Source organism: Dermacentor andersoni, unplaced genomic scaffold, assembly GCF_023375885.2.
Source record: "Dermacentor andersoni unplaced genomic scaffold, qqDerAnde1_hic_scaffold ctg00000044.1, whole genome shotgun sequence".
NCBI classification, from domain to species: Eukaryota; Metazoa; Arthropoda; class Arachnida; order Ixodida; family Ixodidae; genus Dermacentor; species Dermacentor andersoni.
Window position 1 is genome coordinate 65905 of NW_027314758.1, and position 21376 is coordinate 87280.

The following is a 21376-nucleotide window of genomic DNA, read 5'->3' on the forward strand; positions in this document are numbered from 1 at the left end:
GGCAAGGGAACAAGAGTCCAGGATCGCCAGTCAGCTTCTAGAGTCTGTGAAAGAGTATGTTTACCTAGGTCAATTACTCACAGGGCACCCTTATCATGAGAATGAAATTTACAGAATAAAAATGGGTTGGAGCGCACTCAGGCAAACATTGCGAGATCCTGGCTGGAAGCTTACCATTATTATTAAAAAGAGAGGTGTACAATCAATGCATTCTACCAGTGCTGATATATGGGGCAGAGACTTGGAGACTGACAACGAAGCTTGAGAACAAGTTAAGGACCGGGCAGAGCGATGGAACGACTAATGTTAGGCGTAACATTAAGAGACAGAAAGACAGCGGTTTGGATCCGAGAGCAAACGGGGTATAGCCGATATTCTAATTGATATTAAGAGAAAAAAATGGAGCTGGGCAGGACATGCAATGTGCCAGTTAGATAAATACGCATTGGACCATTAGGTTTACAGAATGGGTACCGGAGAAGGGAAACTGAAGACTAGGTGGAGCAATGAAATTAGGAAATTCGCAGGTGCTAGTTGGAATCGGTTGGCGTAGGACAGGGGCAGTTGGAGATCGCAGGGAGAGACCTTTGTCCTGCAGTGGACATAATATAAGCTGATGATGACGTAAACTTCTCCATGCATGCTTTTATGTGCTTATTTCATGTGACATGACATGACAAGAACTTTATTTCGAGTTCTTAGGAATTGAGATCTAGGGGAGCCTTCGGCTCCCCAAGATAAAATTGGTGGCTCTGCCCCGATGCGATCGGGATGCGAATAGGACAATACCATTAGGCTTTCAACAACAGCGGTGGGAAGTGAATTATAGTTAGTGAGTGAGGCAAATTTTTGTTGTTGTATTTACTCTTTCAATCTATTTTTCAGAAATAGCTGCAGAAAAATCAGTTTCCCAATTGCTTCTGCATGGTTGAAGAAATACAGTAGGACCAACCTCATTGCTCTGTCTAACCTAGCATGATAAGGTTGGTTTTGAGCCTCATAGAAGCCACTGATGGCCTGTTTAGTAAAACCTGAAAAACTAACGATTTTGGTAATTTTTTCAGAACATGGATAAATTTAGAAGCACATGAGATAATCAAAAATGAACTTTATATTTGAAGCAAGCACTTAAAGTTGCACATGCTGAGTTTTGAGCACCTTAAGTTGAATAACTAAGATATTAAAAAAAATTTAGTCAGATTGTTCTGTTATTCATCTCTGCACATATGCTACTGTTTTTTTTTTCTGTTACTTTGATAGTCTTCCGCTTTTGCGAATTTCAGGGCTTAAACAATGTTGCATTTACTGATGTATTCATTTGATATTGCTGAATATTTTTTCATTGTGATGACCTGTATTTTAACCCCCCTACGATAATGCCGTGCAGGCAATGTAGGTATTCTGAATAAATGTATAAATAAATAAATAACACTCCCTCTAGATCTGAATTTTTAACACCAGAAGTTTAAGTGAAGCAGACACGCATCATAACAGTGAAGGAACATTTATTGGCCATCCTGTAAAGGAACAGCCAACAGAAATGCATTTGTGATAGGGAAATTGGCTCAGATCATAAAAGAACTCCACCACACACAATTTCCATGTAGCCTTGACGGTAAAAAAAACCTGGTGTGTGTATTCAGCAGAGTGCAAGCCTGGTGTGTACATACTATCGTTATTGAAATGCTGGAATAATGGACGCAGATGGGAACAGCTACGATGATTGTGGCCTCCCGTGATACTTCGTTCAACATGTTAGAGAAGTTTGCGCATAGCACAGATCTTGCCGATAAGATCGTGAGCCAAGCATACCTTATGAAGTTTACACTGATTCCAAGACCTTTCCCATTGTCAAACTGGGAGAGAAGCTTTGCACACCTTGCTTGGGAACAGCTATAAAATTTCCTACAAATTTTACTAAGGGGAGCTCTGGTACTGTGATCCTCAGTTGCCATGGGAATTTATCTAATCATCATGCATACTTTTCTATAGGCATTAAAGAAGGCAATATGCATAACCACCACGAATTGTTGCATTCATAACGCAACGTCTTATTGAAAATGATCTATTTCCTAAGTCACAAAGCTGTTTGAAGCCAGAAGGACGAAGTTTAGTAAAATCCACATACTAAACATTTTTATGCTGGCTGAACCACCATGCTTCCAGCTCTCGTAGACACTAGCTCCAGATTTATTTCTAGTAATTGTTGCAGTAAACTCTATAGAAACAGCATCACAAAATGCCACAATTAAATGCCATTTATATCTGTGCCACTGGTTTTATGGCGATACGTTAACAAGCACGTCAGGCCAAAGCTCAGTTGACACAAGGCAAGCTATGTGAACGCCATTGCTAGTGAGAAGGCAAACAACTTGCATTTTTCCCTTGTGCAGGAGAACACGTTGATGGCTATGTGCATATTGTACAATGACATATCTCACCATTTCCGATGTGCTTGGAACCTGCCTTAGTTTTAATCTCCTTTATCTGTATTGTGAGCAGCTTGCATTGCCCTAAATACACTCGAATGAACTTGCCAACACATACTGCAAGTAAAATACCTATTAATGCATGTGACTAACAATCTCTAAAGCCAGTGGCAATGCCACACTGTACATCTGCAACTTTCAGAAGAGCACGAAATTCTAAAAATATTGTAATTTTATAATCCCACATCTTGAGACACTTCATTCAAGCATCACTAAAATTGCTCTTCTCATAAACATCTTTAGGATCGCCTAAGATGCGGTAATAAGGCACATTCCTTTGATCAGACAAAACTGGCAGGCATGCTGTGTATATAACATTGGCGCCATGAACAACACCTGAACTGTATAAGCTTTGTGTGCATATAAATGTCAAGTACAATGCCAGGACTTGTGAGGACTTGGATACCCCATGAGAATGGTACTATTTGGACAAGCCACAGGAAATCAGGTAGTACATACATCAAATGACGCTACAGCAAATGCTATACCATTATTGCACGATGTAGTGGTGAAATTTTGGTGTCTTATCCGCAGGTATACCTCATTCATTACTCTATTTGAAACAGAAAAAATTTTTTTCTTCATCCATAAGAACATTTTCTGCAAGTAATGGGCCACGTTTTTGTTTACATGAGAAAGCAATGTTGTACTATCATTATCTGCACCAAGCCCGCTTTTGCAAAGTAAGCACAGTAGGTAATGCAATACAATTTAGTTCAATTGAGCTTCCTTTAATTCATTATAGTTTAATCTAAGCCAAACAACTTAGTCTGTAGCTACAGGGATCCTACAGCCAAAAATTTTTATAACGGCTAAAAAAAAGCAAGTCAAAGCCAATGTCGTCAAAGGCCAGCTGCAACAAAATTTCACTTTGGCTACATTGGTTACAAGCGAGTGGTACATTCTACTGAAGCAATTTTGGCAAAGCTGCAGTACTGGCAATTGCCCAATTTTCTTATTAGCAACTTGTAAATAGCACCCAAGCAGACCTCGCATGCGCCTGGTGGTTAGCAGGTACGACACAGATCACAGAACATGGCCTCAGAGATTTTCAAAATGCTGCTGGCGTCACCCATTCTTGGTGGACATGCCAAGGATCCACTCTGGTTCTCAACAAAGCGATATTGTGTCACTTCTGGTGAGTGGTAATGGCTAATGGTGGCATTGTTTCTTTATTTTTGAGGATATCAAGAACGCCATATTTTTGCTAGCCTTCTGCGATGCATCCACTCGTATTTCAAACATAAAATTTTGCACACTGCCTGAAACAAGGATTTTTATGAGGTCCCAATTTTTTTGGAGTTAGCCTTCAAACTTATGCCAAAAAAGTTTCAAGAAATCAATACACAACAGCCATCGTGTGCATGACCAATGACAGAACTAAACACTTCAAACCTCAAAGGAGCTTCTGTAACTTTGTATGGCAAAACGGTAATGTACAAATGGTTGTGTCTTGATGTGCAGACAAAATAGGCTCCATTAAAAAAAAAACGCATTCGTAACACACACATACACACACAAAAAAAAGTAAAAGGCGCTTCCATATATTGCAGTGACAAAAGCTTATCAAGGAAGCTCAAAAATTTCTAGTTAAAGTTATCCACAGAAAGTTTCCGAAAGGAAGGCAATTGAAAACAAGCCTCTTGCGAAATCAGCAACGTAATATCTTCAGTGTCAAGGTAGGTTAGATGCGAAGTGCCATGAAGCAACAACTGTGCCGATTCACTTCTGACAAATGCCAAAACCTCAACAATGTCCAACGACCCAACAAAAAATTCTTGAAATACTGACATTCACGGGCACTGATGCTGTGCCAAGGGCACACAATGAGTAGCCACTTGGTTAAAACATGTTGGTGGGCTAGCTGGTTTGAATCCATGATGGAATGTGTAAGCACAACTGAATGAGGATGTAGAAAGAAATATACACACACTGAGACAGCGCTATCTCTATGTGTGTTTCCTTCTACATCGACGTTCAGTCGTGCTTACACATTTAATCATGAGTAGCCACAGTTTATTGCTGCAGAAACGGAAGCCATTTGGACCAGTTATAGCATTTCCTACAGCCCAGCCAAATGTGGAAACATGAGAACTGAGCTTTGCACCTGTTCAGCTCAGAACGCCAAGGTGTGAAATTTGTCAGGTACAACATCTCAACATATCTGCACAGCAAGCAATGCAAGTGTGTTGTAACATATTAAGCTCTAAACAGTCTAATACACAAAACTACCAACACTAGAAACATGTATGTGTGAAAACATTAGCAAACAATGTGCATCAATCAAACACTTTTGAGTGATTATAAACAAAAACAAGCCATAGGTTTCATTACAGCTCTAAGTACAAATTTAACAAAGTTACATATTCCCCCTCAAAGTCAATTTTACATTTTACAAGGGCCGAATGTTCACAAATAGTGGCAACTGGTCAAATATGGTTACTTATTAAACGGTCAAACATCAGCCGTGGAGTCCCACAAGATAAGCAATAGATTGCTAGCTGCTGAAGCCAGGTGTGGACATATCTTCGGCAATAAAGACCTTGCGTAGTTGTTAAATGAAGGCTTTCCCTATTTTCACATGTGCGCACTCACAAGAACAACAACAAAAGAAGGGTGTCTTCTCAATATAAATACAAACAAAACGCACGCTGCACACACACATCGTAGACGAATTCACACAGACGTAGCACAAAGAAAAGGCATCACCAATAACACTTCGAACAAAACACATTATTCACGAAATGCTGGAATGAGCAGATTTTTGTGCGCTTGCCTCTCAAAAGGAGGCTGATCACTGTTCAGTGTCGTTTTTCACCCATCAGTGTGGGAATGGCGCCACTCTTAGTGTTGACAAAGCACAGTTCAATGACCAAGTAAATGACCGAGAAAATGTCCACAAGAATGTTCTAGAAGAATGTTTTGCAACAACGGCCCTAAATTGCGGCATGCAAGCAAGCGTCCCATACTAATGAAAAGCCTCAGCAGGCATGTCTGTGGCATGCAGCAAATGGCAGCAAATGCATGATAAAATTCACACCAACCACAACATAAACATGTTAGTGTGCCAGTCACCCTGAAGCAACCAAACGTTACAATGCACCCAAAGTGCTGTGACAGGACTGGTGTCAGATAAGCTGCATGGAGACTTTTCTTTAATTACCTTAAACAGAGGGAGAGATAAAGCAAGCCTCCTCACTGCATTAGATTTTAGACTGGTTTTCTGCAAAGTGTGCACTAAAGTTTTGACTATACATTGCAAAATTCAGTGCCATTTCCACTGCCTACCTTCAGCACCTGAAGGTAAGCAGTGGAACGGCCCTAAATTGTAGCATGCAAGCAGGCATCCCATACTCCTGAAAAGCATCAGCAGGCATGTTTGTGGCACGCGGCAAATTATCAACTATGTATCTCAGTGTGGTCTCATAAAAGTGTGAGCTCACCACTCGGCGACGATACAAATCTTACAAAAGCTATGAAGTAGCTGATGAAATGTATTCAATAAAACAAGAATGACTAAAGCTGGCCTGGCATAACCACCTTGCACTCAGATACAATAGAGTATGCTATTCTATACTACAATTGTAAAAACAAATATGTGCAAAAGAATTTCAGTTGGTTTGAGCTAATGCAAATTGCCTCATGCTCCCTATTTTTAACATCCACTTTGAAGAACTTGCAGAATTTGTATAGATGAAAGTATGAGATGAATATCTTGATGGTGCTGAATCGTTTCTCCTATGTAAGATGAGCAGGTGCTTGTATGCCAGTAATATGGGGAAGTGAGAAAAACCTAAACATTATCATAACCACTGCCAAGCTCTATACAATGTACGAGATCAGGACTGCCCAGGAAATGTGTTGGGAGCTGCCATATGACAGCAGCGAACGTGTACTGCACTCCTCGGTGATTATGAGCTTTCAACCTTCGTTTCCTGCTACTAGTGAACCTAGGACTTAAATAAAACTCTCATGCTATAGTGTATATAACTACTTAAAGGAATTCTTGTGCGCACCAGATGTATTTGTGCTGACGTGTTCCCACAATACAAGTGGAGTTGGAGTAAATAAGAAAAGTTGATGATGCATTCAAAAGCATGGACAAATGCAAAAGACAAGGAATAACCTAGTATACGAAAAATATCTACGGAAGCGGAGAAACAAAAACTAAATAGAAAACTGTACAAGAGCGTTGCAACAAGCCCGACTCATTCATAATAAAACAAAAAAAAGCACGCCTCACATTATGCTTTCATGCAAAACAGTATATGCTCTCCAAAAGTTAAAAATACCTATACAAATAGGACAACGCAGGCATCCCCATCGAAGCTAGAAGGAAGAACAGACAGACTTCCAGCATGCTCCAATATGGTTTAAAAACACCTAGAATAGTTGCAGGTATGAGTCAGACTCAATAGTTGGGGGCATCATAAATAAGCTTGGATTCATGCTGCTACTATCTCATGGCCAAAGCTAAATAACACTTTGAAACAAAAAGTTTGCAAGGACTTGTTTGTACTCGTGTAAACAGGAGAACCCTTACATGGTGTACGACGACTTGCTGTAGGTTAGTTGCCAGATCCTGCACTCTGAACTTCACTCCTTAATGCCACCTACAGCCTTCTCTAACGAGACGGATGTGCAAGTAAAAACTGCCTCGTACATTTTTGTGGCATGCACAAATGCATTTTTGGGGCAGTTAATACCAGCCTCTTCATGCAAAGCGGCACCAATATACCAGTAATGCTACAGTAACAGGCACTACCATTTGAAAGCAAACACAGCAGAAGTACTGTTCTCCAGGGCTACCACAAGCAAAAGCACCATGACCAATGCTTCACAAAAGCCGATGCAACAAAGCTGCTGATAAAAGAGGGTGCGCTAGATTATACTTTGTCAAGTGAGTATATGAAACAAAAGCTTGGCTGTTGGAAACACAGCCGGTACTCGGACACCAGGAAGGCCTCCTGACATTACCTCTTGCTGCACTTGCATAGGTTTGCCTCAAAGCAGACAGCATTCAGGAACAGTCGCGAATTTACAGAGTTGGGTGTAAACACACCCCCGCTCATCGCACACTGGTTTCTCGACACAGCAGAAAGGTGACCAACCAACACACCCGGTCAAATGGCACAGGCATGTTGTGAGTATAACCATCTATTTCATGGTTAGCCTTAGCTACGCTGAAAGCTTGCTGTTTGGTCTGTTGATGTGGCACCTTTTAACAAATGACTCCAGTGTGCAAACTTACGACATAACTTTTGCCTCGGCAAAAGAATACTTGTAACCGGCAAACTCAATGCCACACCACTGTCTGGTGTGGAGGCCAGCTTTTCATGCAAGCACAGTAGTCCAACAACTTGGGAACGATCTATGCAATATCACAATGATGAACCACGAGCGTGTGTGCTTTGCTTGAAAAAATTATGCCAGCAGTGGTTAAACACTGTCCTATTTGCACATCCTTACCTCTCAAGCTCCTTTGCCCACAAACCTCATGAGAGGGCTCGTGATCCCGAATTCAAAATCACATTGCAAGGCATAGTGCAATTTATATCGCTGCATGAAACAGGCGGCGCACTGCGTGAAAAGTGTCTCCGAAGCTATGCAAACATCATGGCCTTCAGCCGGTGCTGTGCTTGCTCGTCTCGAAACATCCTTTCCGGAAGAATGGTGCAAACTCCCACATGTGCTGTTTGCAGAGGCCCTGCACTGTTCGGTGCAGGGAACAGGACAGGTCACGACGGCACTTGTTGATGAGCTCAATCAGGTAAACCTCCAGCAGCTTGCGCCGTTCTTCCACCAGTCGCTGCGACTTGTTCCCAAAGAGCAGCTTTGGGGGGAAGTATGGCAGCATCACCTGCCACCGAATTGGAACAAAGAGACAATTGAAAACCTAAAAAATCAAGGGGAATTGCACTGGATTACGTGGAGGAGGCCACAGCAAAGAAACATCTTGTTTTCCACTAGTTGATATGAAATCACAATTACATTATAAGGTTTAACATCCCAAACCAACCCATGGACTATGAGGGCTCTGGTTTAATTTCAACCACCTGGGACTCTTTAATGGGCGTTTAAATTTAAATACATTATGTTCTGGATTATAGTTCACCGGCTATACAAGTTTGAAAGTTGAAATTTCTCGAGGTGTGGACTATACATGATTCTATTTCTTAATATTGGAGGCGCACTTGAACATAACAAAGCCAGACTGCCCCCGTGAACGTTTCCCGTGCTAAATCACATAGCAAAGTTAGCTCCGCCATGGTCGTCGCTGCACACAAGCAATATTTCCAGCTCAATGAGGCAGCTTGGGATATTGTTAAGAGTATCATGAAATGCCACAACATATGAAACACCATGACAATATGCAAGTAAATATTCAATATGCTTCCCGGAGTTGTTCAAGCTCAGTGTAGTAGACCGTGCACAAGGATCTAACCATTCCGAAGGCGATAAAGACATTGAGGGGCCGTTTGTTGAATCCAACACGCTTGACTTGTTTTGTTCTGGCAGACACGACGAGAGTGATTTTGACCTCTTTTAGTACCGAGTCCGCTATACAGTCCAATAAGGGATTCAGGCTTTTACCGGTGGACAATGACATGTTTACTAACCTACCTTTTACTGCTTGCAGACAGGCTAAAACGCCTAAGTTCTCCCAAAGTTCGACCCTGTGGACTATACAGCAGGCACAGACTATCTAAGAAAAACTTTTTATCTTAAGTGCAAATTGGCCCCTGCGGACTATACACCAAGTGCAGACCATAGTCCGGAAAATATGCTACACGAGTGTTCTTGCACTCTGCCTTCGTTGGAATTCAGCCACCATGGCTAGGAATTGAACCCATGACTTCAAGCTCAGTAGCAGCATACAATAGCCGCTGGGACATCTGAGCAAGTCAATATGATATGGATGTGAATTTTTCAGTGTTTGTTTTGTATCAACCTTTCCTAGGTGGATTTTCAATGGCAAGGTTTAGAATGCATAACCTGAACACGCAATAAGACACCGTTTGAGTGTGAAGGCGTCTGCTGCGATTTGGAGCAGAGCATCTCTGCCTTCCTCTGGCAGATTTGTATTGGTGAAATTGAAGTGCAATGCAAGCACTCAATCGGACTGTGCTCTGATGTCACAAATCTAATGAATACAGGTAGTTCCTTCAGGGTAACCAGTGGCATTCAGCATAAGCAAGAGGAATGGCAGTGATGCCTCCATGGAGCTGAATATGAACAATATAAGACATGTTCCATTGGCTGTGCTCCTTGTTAATGAGGTGCCACTTTTTCGTGGATCAGTAGCTTCAACCTCATCTTAGCATTTACACATTCCTACCCTGGCTTCTTGGCCTTGAGGTAATAACCTTGCTAGCTCAGGTCAACTGCTATGCGCATCTTCTTGAATCTTGATCATACTGCCCCACAATGCCATGTCGAACCAATCAGCATACCAAGAGGTATTCAGCAACGAACTGAGGTTATCAGACTTTGGTACTAAATGGTGCAACCACAGGAGAGAGAGAGAGAAAAAAACTTTGTGAAATGTCTTTGCTGGGGTCAACCACAGGAGGAGTACAGAGATGAGAGGCTCATAATGACGACTTCCAACGACGATTTATTTGGAAAAACAGCCCACTTCTAAATGCCAGTTGTATGTCAATATCCAAAGCTTGCACAAGAATGCAGCCTTTTTGTTTCATGAGTGCCAAGTCAGTAATTGGCTAACACTTTAAGCAATGCATTATTTATGAGATTGGAATCTAGCAATTTCCACTGAATTTGGTTTTTGAATAGTACACCGGCAGTAAATTTTACGAAGTTACAGGGCATGCAGTGGCACTGAATGAAAGGTTAAATGAATAAGTGCAGGTTTCTTGCGTGGCTAATTACAAGGGGCCTCAAGAAAAATACAAAAGTTACATTCCCACAAAATTCCAGCCACTTATATAGTATTTATCAATGATGGGTGGCTTGCTTAACATACTAGTACTAAGCACAAGTGTGAAAGACAACTGCGCAGGTGCTCCCCTCGTACTACACTAATCAGTGCACATTGTCAAAAACCAATGGCACTGAAGTTGCTGTGAAGAGAAGAACCACGGCCTTCTTTCTCATGAGGTCTCACCTTCTGTCCATACTTTAACTTCATGTAGTCATGGAGCTCTCGAAACCGCTTGTATCGCCGATACAAGGTCCAGCTGTCATCCATGACTACCACCTGGAAAAGAAACACAAGCACACAGTTACAGAAAAAAAAGTCAGACGATAAAGTTTTATGTCTCTCAGCTTTTACGTCTAAGATTCTATAGCAAGGAAAGGGAGGTAGGGGGGGGGGTTGCTCCAGATTAGTTTTGACCCCCAGGTCTCTTTAAACAATCACCAAAAACTTGACATACGAAGATTTCTGCACTTCAGCCTGTCATAATGCAGCCCCTGAGAGTTAGACAAAAGGCTCTTGCTGAAATTAATTTCCATCTCCTTAACTTTTAAGATGCTGTATAAAGCCATGAGAACATGAAAAGACTGAATAGGAAACGTGACGGAATCTTCCCTGAAACATTTAACAGCAATGCAAAGACTGATAAAAGTTAAAGTGAGGGTGCTTGACCAAGGACAGACAGGGTAAAATGAATGTGTGCCAGCAGGCATGTGTATGCATCTGAAACAAGCACCACAATAATGTACCAGCTGCTTCAAGTGGGAAGAGCGGAAGTTATTTTTGAAGAGCAATTTTTACCTTGACTTCGTATTCAATGTGAGCATTGGATCCACTTCCTCGCAACGTGTAGGATGGAATGGATATCCTGATGGGGCACTCCTCTGTGCCTCGCTCGAATGACAGGTAGGGGTGCGTTGGGAGAATGGGCTGCAAGGAGGCCGACAAGGTTGCCAGATGCTATAAGCCTAAACTTGTTTCAGCCTAATAGACTCTTAAGGGCAATTTCATAACACCACTGTTGCAACCTCTGGCTTACTTTGATATTTAGCATAATTTTTACAGGAATTAGTGCTAAATGAAGGGGGCAAGTGAGCCATACAAGCGTACACAGAGTGCACTCAGTGCACAAGTAGTCCGCACTTGTGTGTTACCTTTATCTTGTGTCCTTGTTTGGTGCAAGAAAGCTGCAGTATCATAATGATCAATGTACAATTCTGATTTGTCCTGTAGCACTGTTTCCTGTACACAGGATACTCAACCAACTCACTCAAATTGACTTTAGTGTTGATATCAAGGAACTGTGCTGTGAAGAGACATGAGCAAAGACCGTACGCAACTGCGGCAAAAATGTATCACTTTGTGCATTTCCCTCTGCCTGATAATTTTTTGTTCAATTACTAGAATTACTTACAGAATTCATGCTATGCCAGATCGCATGTTGCAATCTAACAGGCAACTAGCCCGGGGCACTTTTCTAATGTGCATGTTCAAACACTTTGTCCATTCAGCATCTACATAATTTGCAAAAGTACAAAAAGGTTGAACAACATCTGTGCTTCGAGAAATATCTACCCTTGTGACTTTTCGCTGACCCCATGGCAACTATACGGATACTTCTCATAAGAAAACAGGAAATATTTCTATCCATGCATTGATAATCAACAACAACAGTTCCACGTTACCTCTAACAAAGAGTGCACAAGACATGGCCCAAACTTTTGAAGCCACATGGAAAAGAGTGCAAAGAACTTGCATTGGAAGTGATTGTTGAACAATTTGAAATTAAGGCAGAAAGTGCACTCAAATCGGGGATACCTGTTACCTGCTCCCTCAACAAAGAAAAAGCATGCATAAACACATACACACACACAAAACTCACCAAAGATCGAGATGTGATGTTTTGTCTTCTTCCAGGAAGAGTGGAAGAATTGCTGTTAGTGAAAAGCAAACACCAATTATCAATCAAGAAAAATTCGAATAAGCACATAAACCATTATTCTGTGTTTTGCGATATCAAATCACTTAAAATCCAATGTTATCCGCTACCGAGTCTAGTTGAAAAGTAATTATGCAGCAGGGCTACAATGGTATTGCATTCATAAAACAGGTACAGTAGACTTCTGCTGATTTCAGCCCAGTTAATTCAGTTTTTTGTTTAATAGTCCTGACCGAAGGTCACAGCCAGTGCTCATGCATTTATTTAGGCACAAACTTGTTATTTCAATCCTAAAATTGGCCTTTGCCAGATAATTCCAACTTGACCACTCAGCACGCATGCACCTGACCTCTATGGTGACCCCAACAGTGGCAGCGTCTGTCTCGGTGGAGATTAGGGAACAGTGAATGCATTGAACACTTCATCTACAATCATATGCCCATGTTGAGCCTGCTCTAGGAGGACTTTCGAACAGTAACTGTAGCTCACAGTGTCCGATTGCTGCTTTCACCTGATTTTAATGTACACTACTTTTCCAAGAAAACTGGGCCAAAAGTCGCCTGCGTGGTGCAGTTGGACACAAAACCAACAAAACCACCGTTACAATGTTCACAAGCTTCACTGCATCACACGGATGTATTTCGGCGAAACTTGCGAACAAACAGCGCGGCAAAGCTGATTTTAGTAAAGCAGTCACCAGTGCGCAACAAATTAGACCCAAGCCCGTTTTTCTTACTAAAGAACGGATGCAGATTAGGTTTATACCCTGTTTGGGAGCTTTAATGTCATTTCTATGTTAGTTTTCTGCTTTGGACAAAGAGAAAGTGTGTGAACATTTTATTCTGTGGCATGTTAGAATAGGGTAAATACTGCCAAATGAGTCAGCGGCATGTTTCAGTGCTTCTTTTGAGTCTTGTTTAATTCAACCTGCCAGATAATTCAATAAATTTCATCAGTCCAGTCAGGGTCAAATTAACAGAAGTAGACTGTATTGCCACCTCAAACCCCCTCTAAGCTCTCATTACAATAAGCTCACTCTCTGAGATCGTTTATTGCACATTTGTATGGAACCCCATCAACTTTTGTGGAAACAAGACATGCTTCAATCCTTCTATCCTATAATGGAAAGTCTGTTTAGTCTACCAAGTGGCTGCTAGTGTAAGGTTTCTTTCATGCAGTGACAAATTTTGCTTCTGACAAAAACCAATGAATATGTGCAACAGTTTAACCTCTGTAAATAAGTAATAAAAAAAAGCTTTTGTTATATATGTAGACATTCAATATGAGTGTACACATTGATACTGAATAAACAAGGAGAGAGAGAGGGAGATAGAGAGAGAGAGGTATTTATTAGGAGAGAAAAGATGGGACATTGGCCTGAATCAATGTTCTGACCTGTTACTCGGCAGGATAAACAAGAAGAAATCACAATTAAGTTTATGCTAAAGAAAACAAAGTGTTACACCTAAGAATTTGCCAGTGGCTTGTCATGCTGATGCATGGAACACAAATGTGAATAATGCTGAATTAAAAATGCACTTCGCATAGCCATAAACATGCAACCATGTAGTTGGTGTCACCACACAGGATCAGAGCACTGGCTTTATGACCACGAACCAGCCAAACCAAAGATCAGAGCACTGGCTTGATGACCACGAACCAGCCAACCAAAGACACAAGCCAAAACAGGCACACAGTTCCGAATGTTTCATTTTAAGTTGCTTTTGCTGAACATATGGCATTTTTCCATGAGAACACACTTCCAGCTACGAGTGACCAAAGATTTCTTTCGCTGCAACCAATACTGCTTCAGATCTAGCTTTTTTGGTTTTATTATAGCAGTCAAAACAGCAAGATATAGCATGACCAACAGAATTTTATATTCACTTTGTTACACCAGATAACTCCCTATACCCATGTTCGTTGTATCAGGTCTGACAGTATATGCATGGCAAAACAATGGCAACCTTTGAAAATGAAAGGACCAGGACATACCCATCACAGGGCAGTGGATGCAGGCCCGAGTTGTGTCTCTTCAGGTCTTCTGCCTTTTCCTTAATGAGCTCCAGTAATCTGAAAGAGAGTGTGGTCTCCATAAGTGGCATGTAGTATGTTTTAGGAACTGGGCATTGCATTGTTCTTTGTATGCGACACAAAATAATTATTTGGGAGGCACAAAGCTAGTTTGACCAAGGATGTGTAATTATGTGTACTAAGTTGGCACTACAAATGAATATCTTCTGAAAAAAAAGAAAAAAAAGAACAGCACCCAGCCGATAACTGGAATTTACTTTTTCAAAAGCTTCCACCTAGTGGAATCCCGCAGAAATGACTTGGCAACTAAAATTTATGTGTACCAGGTACCCAATATGTGCACACAGAATTTTTTTGTCACCAACTTCCATCATTAACTATGACAACTATGTCTTGCCATCAGCTGCTGATCTCGCATGTTTGATGGCTGACTACATCTCTCTGCGACATCCATTCAAGTGCCCATAAATGAAGTGATGACGGCGATCACATCGGGATCCCATTCACTCACTCCTCCCGATGCTTGAATTCCATCTCCCTGAGCTGCTTCAGGCAGACATTGTCAGCTTCTCCCCGCTCAGAATCAAAGGCTTTCCGTCGTTCCTCAAGCTCCTTCTCAATGACCAAGTACTTTTCCTCGAGACCAGATAGATCCTGAAACAATAATAATAATAATAAAAAATATAGTTAACATCAACTCCAACTTTATTTGATTTGATTGCTCCCAAGTGCCAGTCCTGGTTGGCAATATTATTTTTTTCCCCGTGTGCCTCACGGCCATGATGTAGCTTTGGTACACAAAATTTGCATGTTATTATTATTACATGGTGGCTCACAATTAACATGAGAAGCACCTCATATTTGCGTCTCATCCTAGATGCACAATCTAAAATTCCTTTTCTTTTTGAAGCCACAGATGGTCAATGACAACAGCAGCAGGACCTCACGTGCCCAGCTCTACTCACCCAGCTACTGTGATGCAATTTGTTGGATATGGGAGAAGACGTCAGAGGTCCGAGGTTGTCGGAGCACGACAGAAGATAGCTTTCGTTGTGTGCAGGGGATGACAGCTGGCTGCCATTGCCAAAAGCGTCGATCAGTGGGTCGTTACCATTGCTGAACTTGGACAGCTCTTCTTCAACTCTGCAACAGTGCATTTCTCATCTACATACATGGCCAGTTAAATGGTTCACGAGGTACAAGCAGCCATGTGGATGAAAAAAACAGCAAGTTACAACAACAATGCTTTGGGCAACCCTTAGAGCTGCTGCTGTAATTTTGCGCATGTAACAGACACTGAGAGCTCAAGGGAAAAAAAAATTGACACAAACTTTGACACCTCTGATATGCTCAAGTCATTACTGTGCAAAGCAAACTAGGTATAATAGCTTTTGCGTTTTTCATTGCAATGCAGGTGAAATGCACATCCTCACTGCTACTCTGAGTGGCCATGTTTCGCTTACATGAGGTTTATACTTTAATTTTTGAAAAGATGTAAAAATTGTTCTGCTCTTTAACTGTATAATTATATGTGCAGATCTCTTTTTTTTCTTTAGTGAGGGTTGTAAATGGCATGTGAACTATGCATAGCAATGTGAAGATACCCATTCTTTTTCTTCTTTGTGTGTCTTGCATGTTGTCCTCTTTAGATTGAAAAGTAACATCACACAAATATATGTACAGGCCAAACTCGTGAGTGAGAATTCCTAGCCTCGAGTACAACCCTGTAATCATGACAGCTTTACAACTATTGTATGCAAGTTACTTCTTTTATTTGTTACTATCAGTCTGATTGACAGAATTTAGGCAGGAGTGGGTATTACAGAGCAAAGTTGAGTTGTACACTTCCAAGAGGGGAAAAAGATATTCAAGGTTCAGCACCATCAGTAAATGTTGTGGAAATTCTAACAAGGTAGGCTCAGTGAAAAACCAGTATGAGATCAATAGGGTCACAAGGTTGAAAGTTCTAAAATTTATTGAAAGAAATAAGCACATCATCTTCCGGCATTGCAACTCAAAACATGAACAAAATTAAAAACCAATACAAGACAACGCCATTGTGTCACAACTCTTTCAATCTTTCCCCTGTGCTGATGGAGTTGCTTTAATATTGGTGTTACATGCGTTGTGGGAATATACAGGCAAAATTTACATTGCACGCCACACTGCACTCACAAGAATATCTTGAAATTTATGCAGCAGGCCAGCGCTGACCATAAAACAGCGACTATCATCATCAGCCTATTTTTATGTACACTGCGGGATGAAGGCCTCTTCCCAGCATCTCCAATTACCCAATCGTGCCAGCTGGTTGCATCTTAAGTCTGCATATTCCCCAATTTCATCACACCACCTAACCCAGCCATCCCCGACTGCACTTCCGTTCCCTTGGCACCCATTCTCTATTTATCATTACATGGCTTACCTAATGCCACTTCTTCCTTTTTATCCCAACTAGAATATTGACAACACCGGTTTGCTCTTCAAGTCATTATGCGTAAGTGATGAAAGCTCAGTGACTGACCGCTGTCGCTTGTTCTTCAACGTGCTCAGTATGTCTTCTTCCTGCTGTGCCAGAAATGCCATCTTGTCATCCAGGCTGTTCAGCGATGTCTTGAGCTCTTTCTGTTCCGTGTCAGCATCCACTTTGCGATCTTGCACCTGCATATTACCGAGTTGTCGACGTATTTGTGAAAACCTTCAATTCACTTTGTTGGAGGCTTATGGAGCATGGCCAATCATATAAAATAACCAAGAACAAGAATGAAAAAGAATATGCATTTTACATCATAAAGTGTGAAAATGGAACACAAGAACAGAGACACACAAGAACACACACACACTTCCAAACAGGTGTTTTTTAGAATCAGGTGTTTTTGAAGGTTAAACAGAGCAAGAAACAAAGACAGACAGAAGGAATGTACACACACCCCAGAGTGCTGTGGTGAGATCGCACAAGGACCTCGTTTTTTGTGCCCTCATGATTAGCCGGTGCTGTGCTTTCGTCAGAGGTCATCAACATGGCAAGGCAGGAGCGCCAATTGAACAACGCCTACTCAGTGACGTAGGAGGCAAAGCAAACATTCAGAAAGCGATGCTTGCTTGATTTCGCCCCTGTGGTGTGTGTTTATTCTTATTGTCTTTCCTGCACTATTTTGTCCTTAAAAGCCACATTGAGCCAACCAGCCCAGCCATCGCATGCTTGCTTTTTAAGAAATCAAAAAGACACACTTTCAAGACAGAGAAAAGCACTGGTGCTCACAAAAAACCAACACGTTTTGGGAGCAGTAAGGAAACAGTTCATGGTTTGCAAATGCAAAGCAAAAATGCCTCCAGGGGTTTAACCCCTTAACTGCCGATGACGAGGTAACTTGTGAATGTTCCGCAATTTTTTCGCATAAGTATATGTGCTGTTTATTGCAATTTTGACAAATAAATAATACATATTGGCTTTTGCTTTTTTCTTCAACAATATCAGTAAAAATACAGCGAGCATTCCTGGTATCAAAATTTCTGGAAAAAATTAGCATAAAACATACAGGTCTAAAATTAACTCCACACTTTTAAGAATATTTTGAAATTTGTCATGGCAGTTAAGGGTTTAAAAACTAAACTCAGCTGGCTTTTTCTTTAAGAGAGGTAAAGAACTTGTCATATAAGCCTTTCAAGGAACCTATTCTTGTTCTTTGTTAGGTTAAAAGATGTGTCACTAATACAATTTTGGCCCCACTGCCAGATGATATGAGCGCTGGCAATGTCTTGTCTGCATCATTTTCTTGCACTTTCTGAATTTCTTAAAGGGGCCCTGCAACACTTTCCGAGCATGGTAAATAAATCATAATAGATGCGAGACAATGCTTCCGTGAATAACTGAGCCCGATATTACTAATTTTTACGCAGCAGGGAACATAGAATGTTGCTGTAAAGATTGATCATGCTTTCCTAGAGCTTTGTCAAACCCCCACCATTGAAACTGCACATGACAATGCCATGAAGTCCTCATGCAACTATTTGCTAGATGTGCAAAAACGTCATGAGCAATACTAGCTATACCAAGGCCACAAAAGTGTCTGCAATGGTAACAATGTTTGTGATACCTTACGTATAAAAAAATTGTGAAATACCACTGTGCTCGAAGTGTCGACATAAGAATTCAGTTGTGTTTCTGGTAGAGGTGTGCGAATATTTGAAACATCAGGTATTATATTTTTAATATTTGCATTCGAGTTGAAAACTTTTGAATATTCAACTGGATATGAATATTTGAAACATATAGAATATATTGCTGGCTGTGCGGAAGCAAACATGGTTCTTAGCGTTTATTTCTGTCTAATCTAAGAAAGTGTGTCTGATGTTGTGCTGAATTTTGAGACAATTTCATGCTGCTGGCGAAATTTTGCCTGTAAAACACGCTTATCACTAAATGTCTAAGCTTTGCAGAAGAGCCAGTCTCTCAGTAGCAATGGGCACGGGCCTGCAAATAGCGAGGGTGCACTCTTTTGCAGGTTCCACCCCCAATCCTGAGCTTATTGCTTGACGGAAAATGTGATGAGTGACGACTGGTACAGGGTCAATGCCTCCGAGTTTATGGGAAATTGATGAGGTACAATAAGGCACAGGTTGGCAAGAACAGACTAGCAGAAATTTTTCAATTTTACAAAGCTAACATGAGTCAAATATACAATCTTTTAGTATACCGGCTTACAAGTTTAACTTTTTTACTAATAACAATGTAATTGCAATGTTCCAACATGTTAAAATAAACCAACTTGCTAATAAATGCATGTGCATATCATTATTCCATATTCGATACAATATTCGATGCTAAGTATTCGTATTCAATTCGTATTAGAAAATTTTGATATTCGCACACCCCTAGTCTCCCGTAATCGGTGGCCGTCGTCTGCTCGAGTTTTGCCGGTGCCTCTGCAGCGCAATATCATGGCGTTGCTGAACTTTTGCTGACAACTACCATATAAACTCCATGTCAACTTAACCGCAAGCTGAGGGACAGCCTCTGAGCTTAGCACGCCAAAACCAAAAGTAAAGGCGTCTACGTGCACGCCCGAAACTAATTTTAAACTACGCGACACCATGACGTTCAGTGGGCAGAGTGCTACAGGCACCACCCTGCCCCGACATAGCCTCCACAGTACAAGTCGTTGAAGAAGGAGTGGAAGCACCACAGAGGGATAAAGAGCGACCTATGTTCGCTAATACCTCCGCCTCTACTGAACACATTCAAATACTTTTTGCTGCAAAATATAGTTGTGTTTCTGGTAGAGGTGTGCGAATATTTGAAAATTTCAAATACTATCAGGTATTATATTTTTAATATTTGCATTCGAGTCGAAAACTTTCGAATATTCGACTCTATCTATGTTCTATAGCCTCCACAGTACATGTCGTTGAAGAAGGAGTGGAAGCACCGCAGAGGGGATAAAGAGCGATCTAAGTTTGCTAATACCTCCGCCTCTACGGAATGCATTCAAATACTTTTTGCTGCAAAATATTACTAACATTTTTAATTAGCGTGAAGTGCTTTTTCACAACTTTGATAAAAAGTGTTTCAGGGTCTCTTTAATTACAACAAAGCAAAATGCCCAATGGCATGGATTTCAAAGCACCTTCATGCTTATAGCTATTTTTTGTTGCTACATCTTCACAAAAGTTACTAGCTTGAGTTCCCCGTTTATTTTTCAATGTAGTATTGTATCCTTAATGATAGGCAACTACTGGTGGCACCATGATGATGCCAGAATCTATAATGTAAGTGCCACATGAAGTTGAAAAATATTTTCCAACTGTCTTGTGTTTTATATTTCTTCTTGCTTGCAAAGCCCCTGATCATGGTATGACTGACTTGTCCACAAAGTCTAGATACTGGACAAAAACCATTCAAAGACGACTGTCCGAGCCAAGCAATAGCTTCCCGGTAGATCTGCTAAATATTCTGATGGGGACAGTTATTGGATTGCTCCATTAGTTAACGCCAGGGAGCATGTTGGTGGTGTGATGTTGCAATGCCTCACGGATCAGCCCACTTTACAAGCCACATCAAAATCCTTGCAAAGAAGCCTATCGTGCAGTGTTATCAGGATCGGTCTACCAAGTCACCACCTTTGATTACAATGCTTCCAGGGCCTGCTAAGTTTACTGGGCCAGACAGCTATCCCCACAAAACAGGTGTGAAGAGCCAAAGAAAGCATTGCTTTAAATGTAACCTACTTGTTCCACAAAATGTGGATCCTGACTCAGCTTATATACAGCACAACCCTTTCGATGGATTCCGAGTTATAGCACCTTTCTTTTTTCCGCTGTACAATCATTGAATAGAATGTACTACTTGAGTATGTTTTTGCAAGACAATGTGAAAGTGGTTTTGAATATGTACTGCAGTCACTCTTGTAGTGGCAGTTATGATGTCATGATCTAGTCATTCACTGAGTCATTTTTATGTCATGTATGTCATACCCTGCTGGTTATGGCATCTCAAGTATATTAGCTGTCGTTACTTGGACACTTATAAATGTTTCTGTTAACAGTGTGAATTTGATGTGGTGCTTTTTCTTTTACACTCTTGTTCACCTGTAAATAAATAAATAAATAAATAAATAAATAAATAAAAACAAGTCTTTCCCAACTGCTACATCGCATCTGCATGATTCCAGTGCGAAGACAATATGATCCTGGGTTCCTTGGTATTGTGCTCTATCAGCTCTTAACATGCGTCTTTTTATGTTCCCGTGCATATTGTGTCAATGAGAGTTCTATTGCAGGAAGGCTGCAAACAGTGCTACATAGCCATTATCCTCCTTGAATGTGTATAACTGTAAGAGCAAGTAATAACCTTCTGGAGCTGCTGTTCCAGGTTTTCTTTCTCGGTGAGAACGCCTGCGAGTTTGCTGTCACACTGGTTCACAGAACTCTCGATGTCGGCAACGTCTTGTTCCTTTTCTGATATGCAACCTAAAA

The 21376-nt window shown here is 41.1% G+C and overlaps 1 protein-coding gene across 2 annotated transcripts in view; it reads right to left on the bottom strand.

Moving 5' to 3' along the window:
- Positions 1 to 1488: 1488 nt before the first annotated feature.
- Positions 1489 to 21376, bottom strand: part of LOC140214450 (kinesin-like protein KIF16B) — a 79497-nt gene continuing 59609 nt past the window's right edge. For both annotated transcript variants that reach the window (XM_072285814.1, XM_072285813.1), the window contains 9 exons: positions 21252 to 21370; positions 16926 to 17062; positions 15367 to 15544; positions 14913 to 15055; positions 14363 to 14440; positions 12311 to 12362; positions 11230 to 11358; positions 10618 to 10710; positions 1489 to 8349 (listed from right to left, as the gene is read on the bottom strand). In XM_072285814.1, coding sequence (XP_072141915.1) covers positions 8113 to 8349; positions 10618 to 10710; positions 11230 to 11358; positions 12311 to 12362; positions 14363 to 14440; positions 14913 to 15055; positions 15367 to 15544; positions 16926 to 17062; positions 21252 to 21370 — 1166 coding nt within the window. In that variant the 3' untranslated portion in view covers positions 1489 to 8112. The remainder of the gene's footprint in view (positions 8350 to 10617; positions 10711 to 11229; positions 11359 to 12310; positions 12363 to 14362; positions 14441 to 14912; positions 15056 to 15366; positions 15545 to 16925; positions 17063 to 21251; positions 21371 to 21376) is intronic.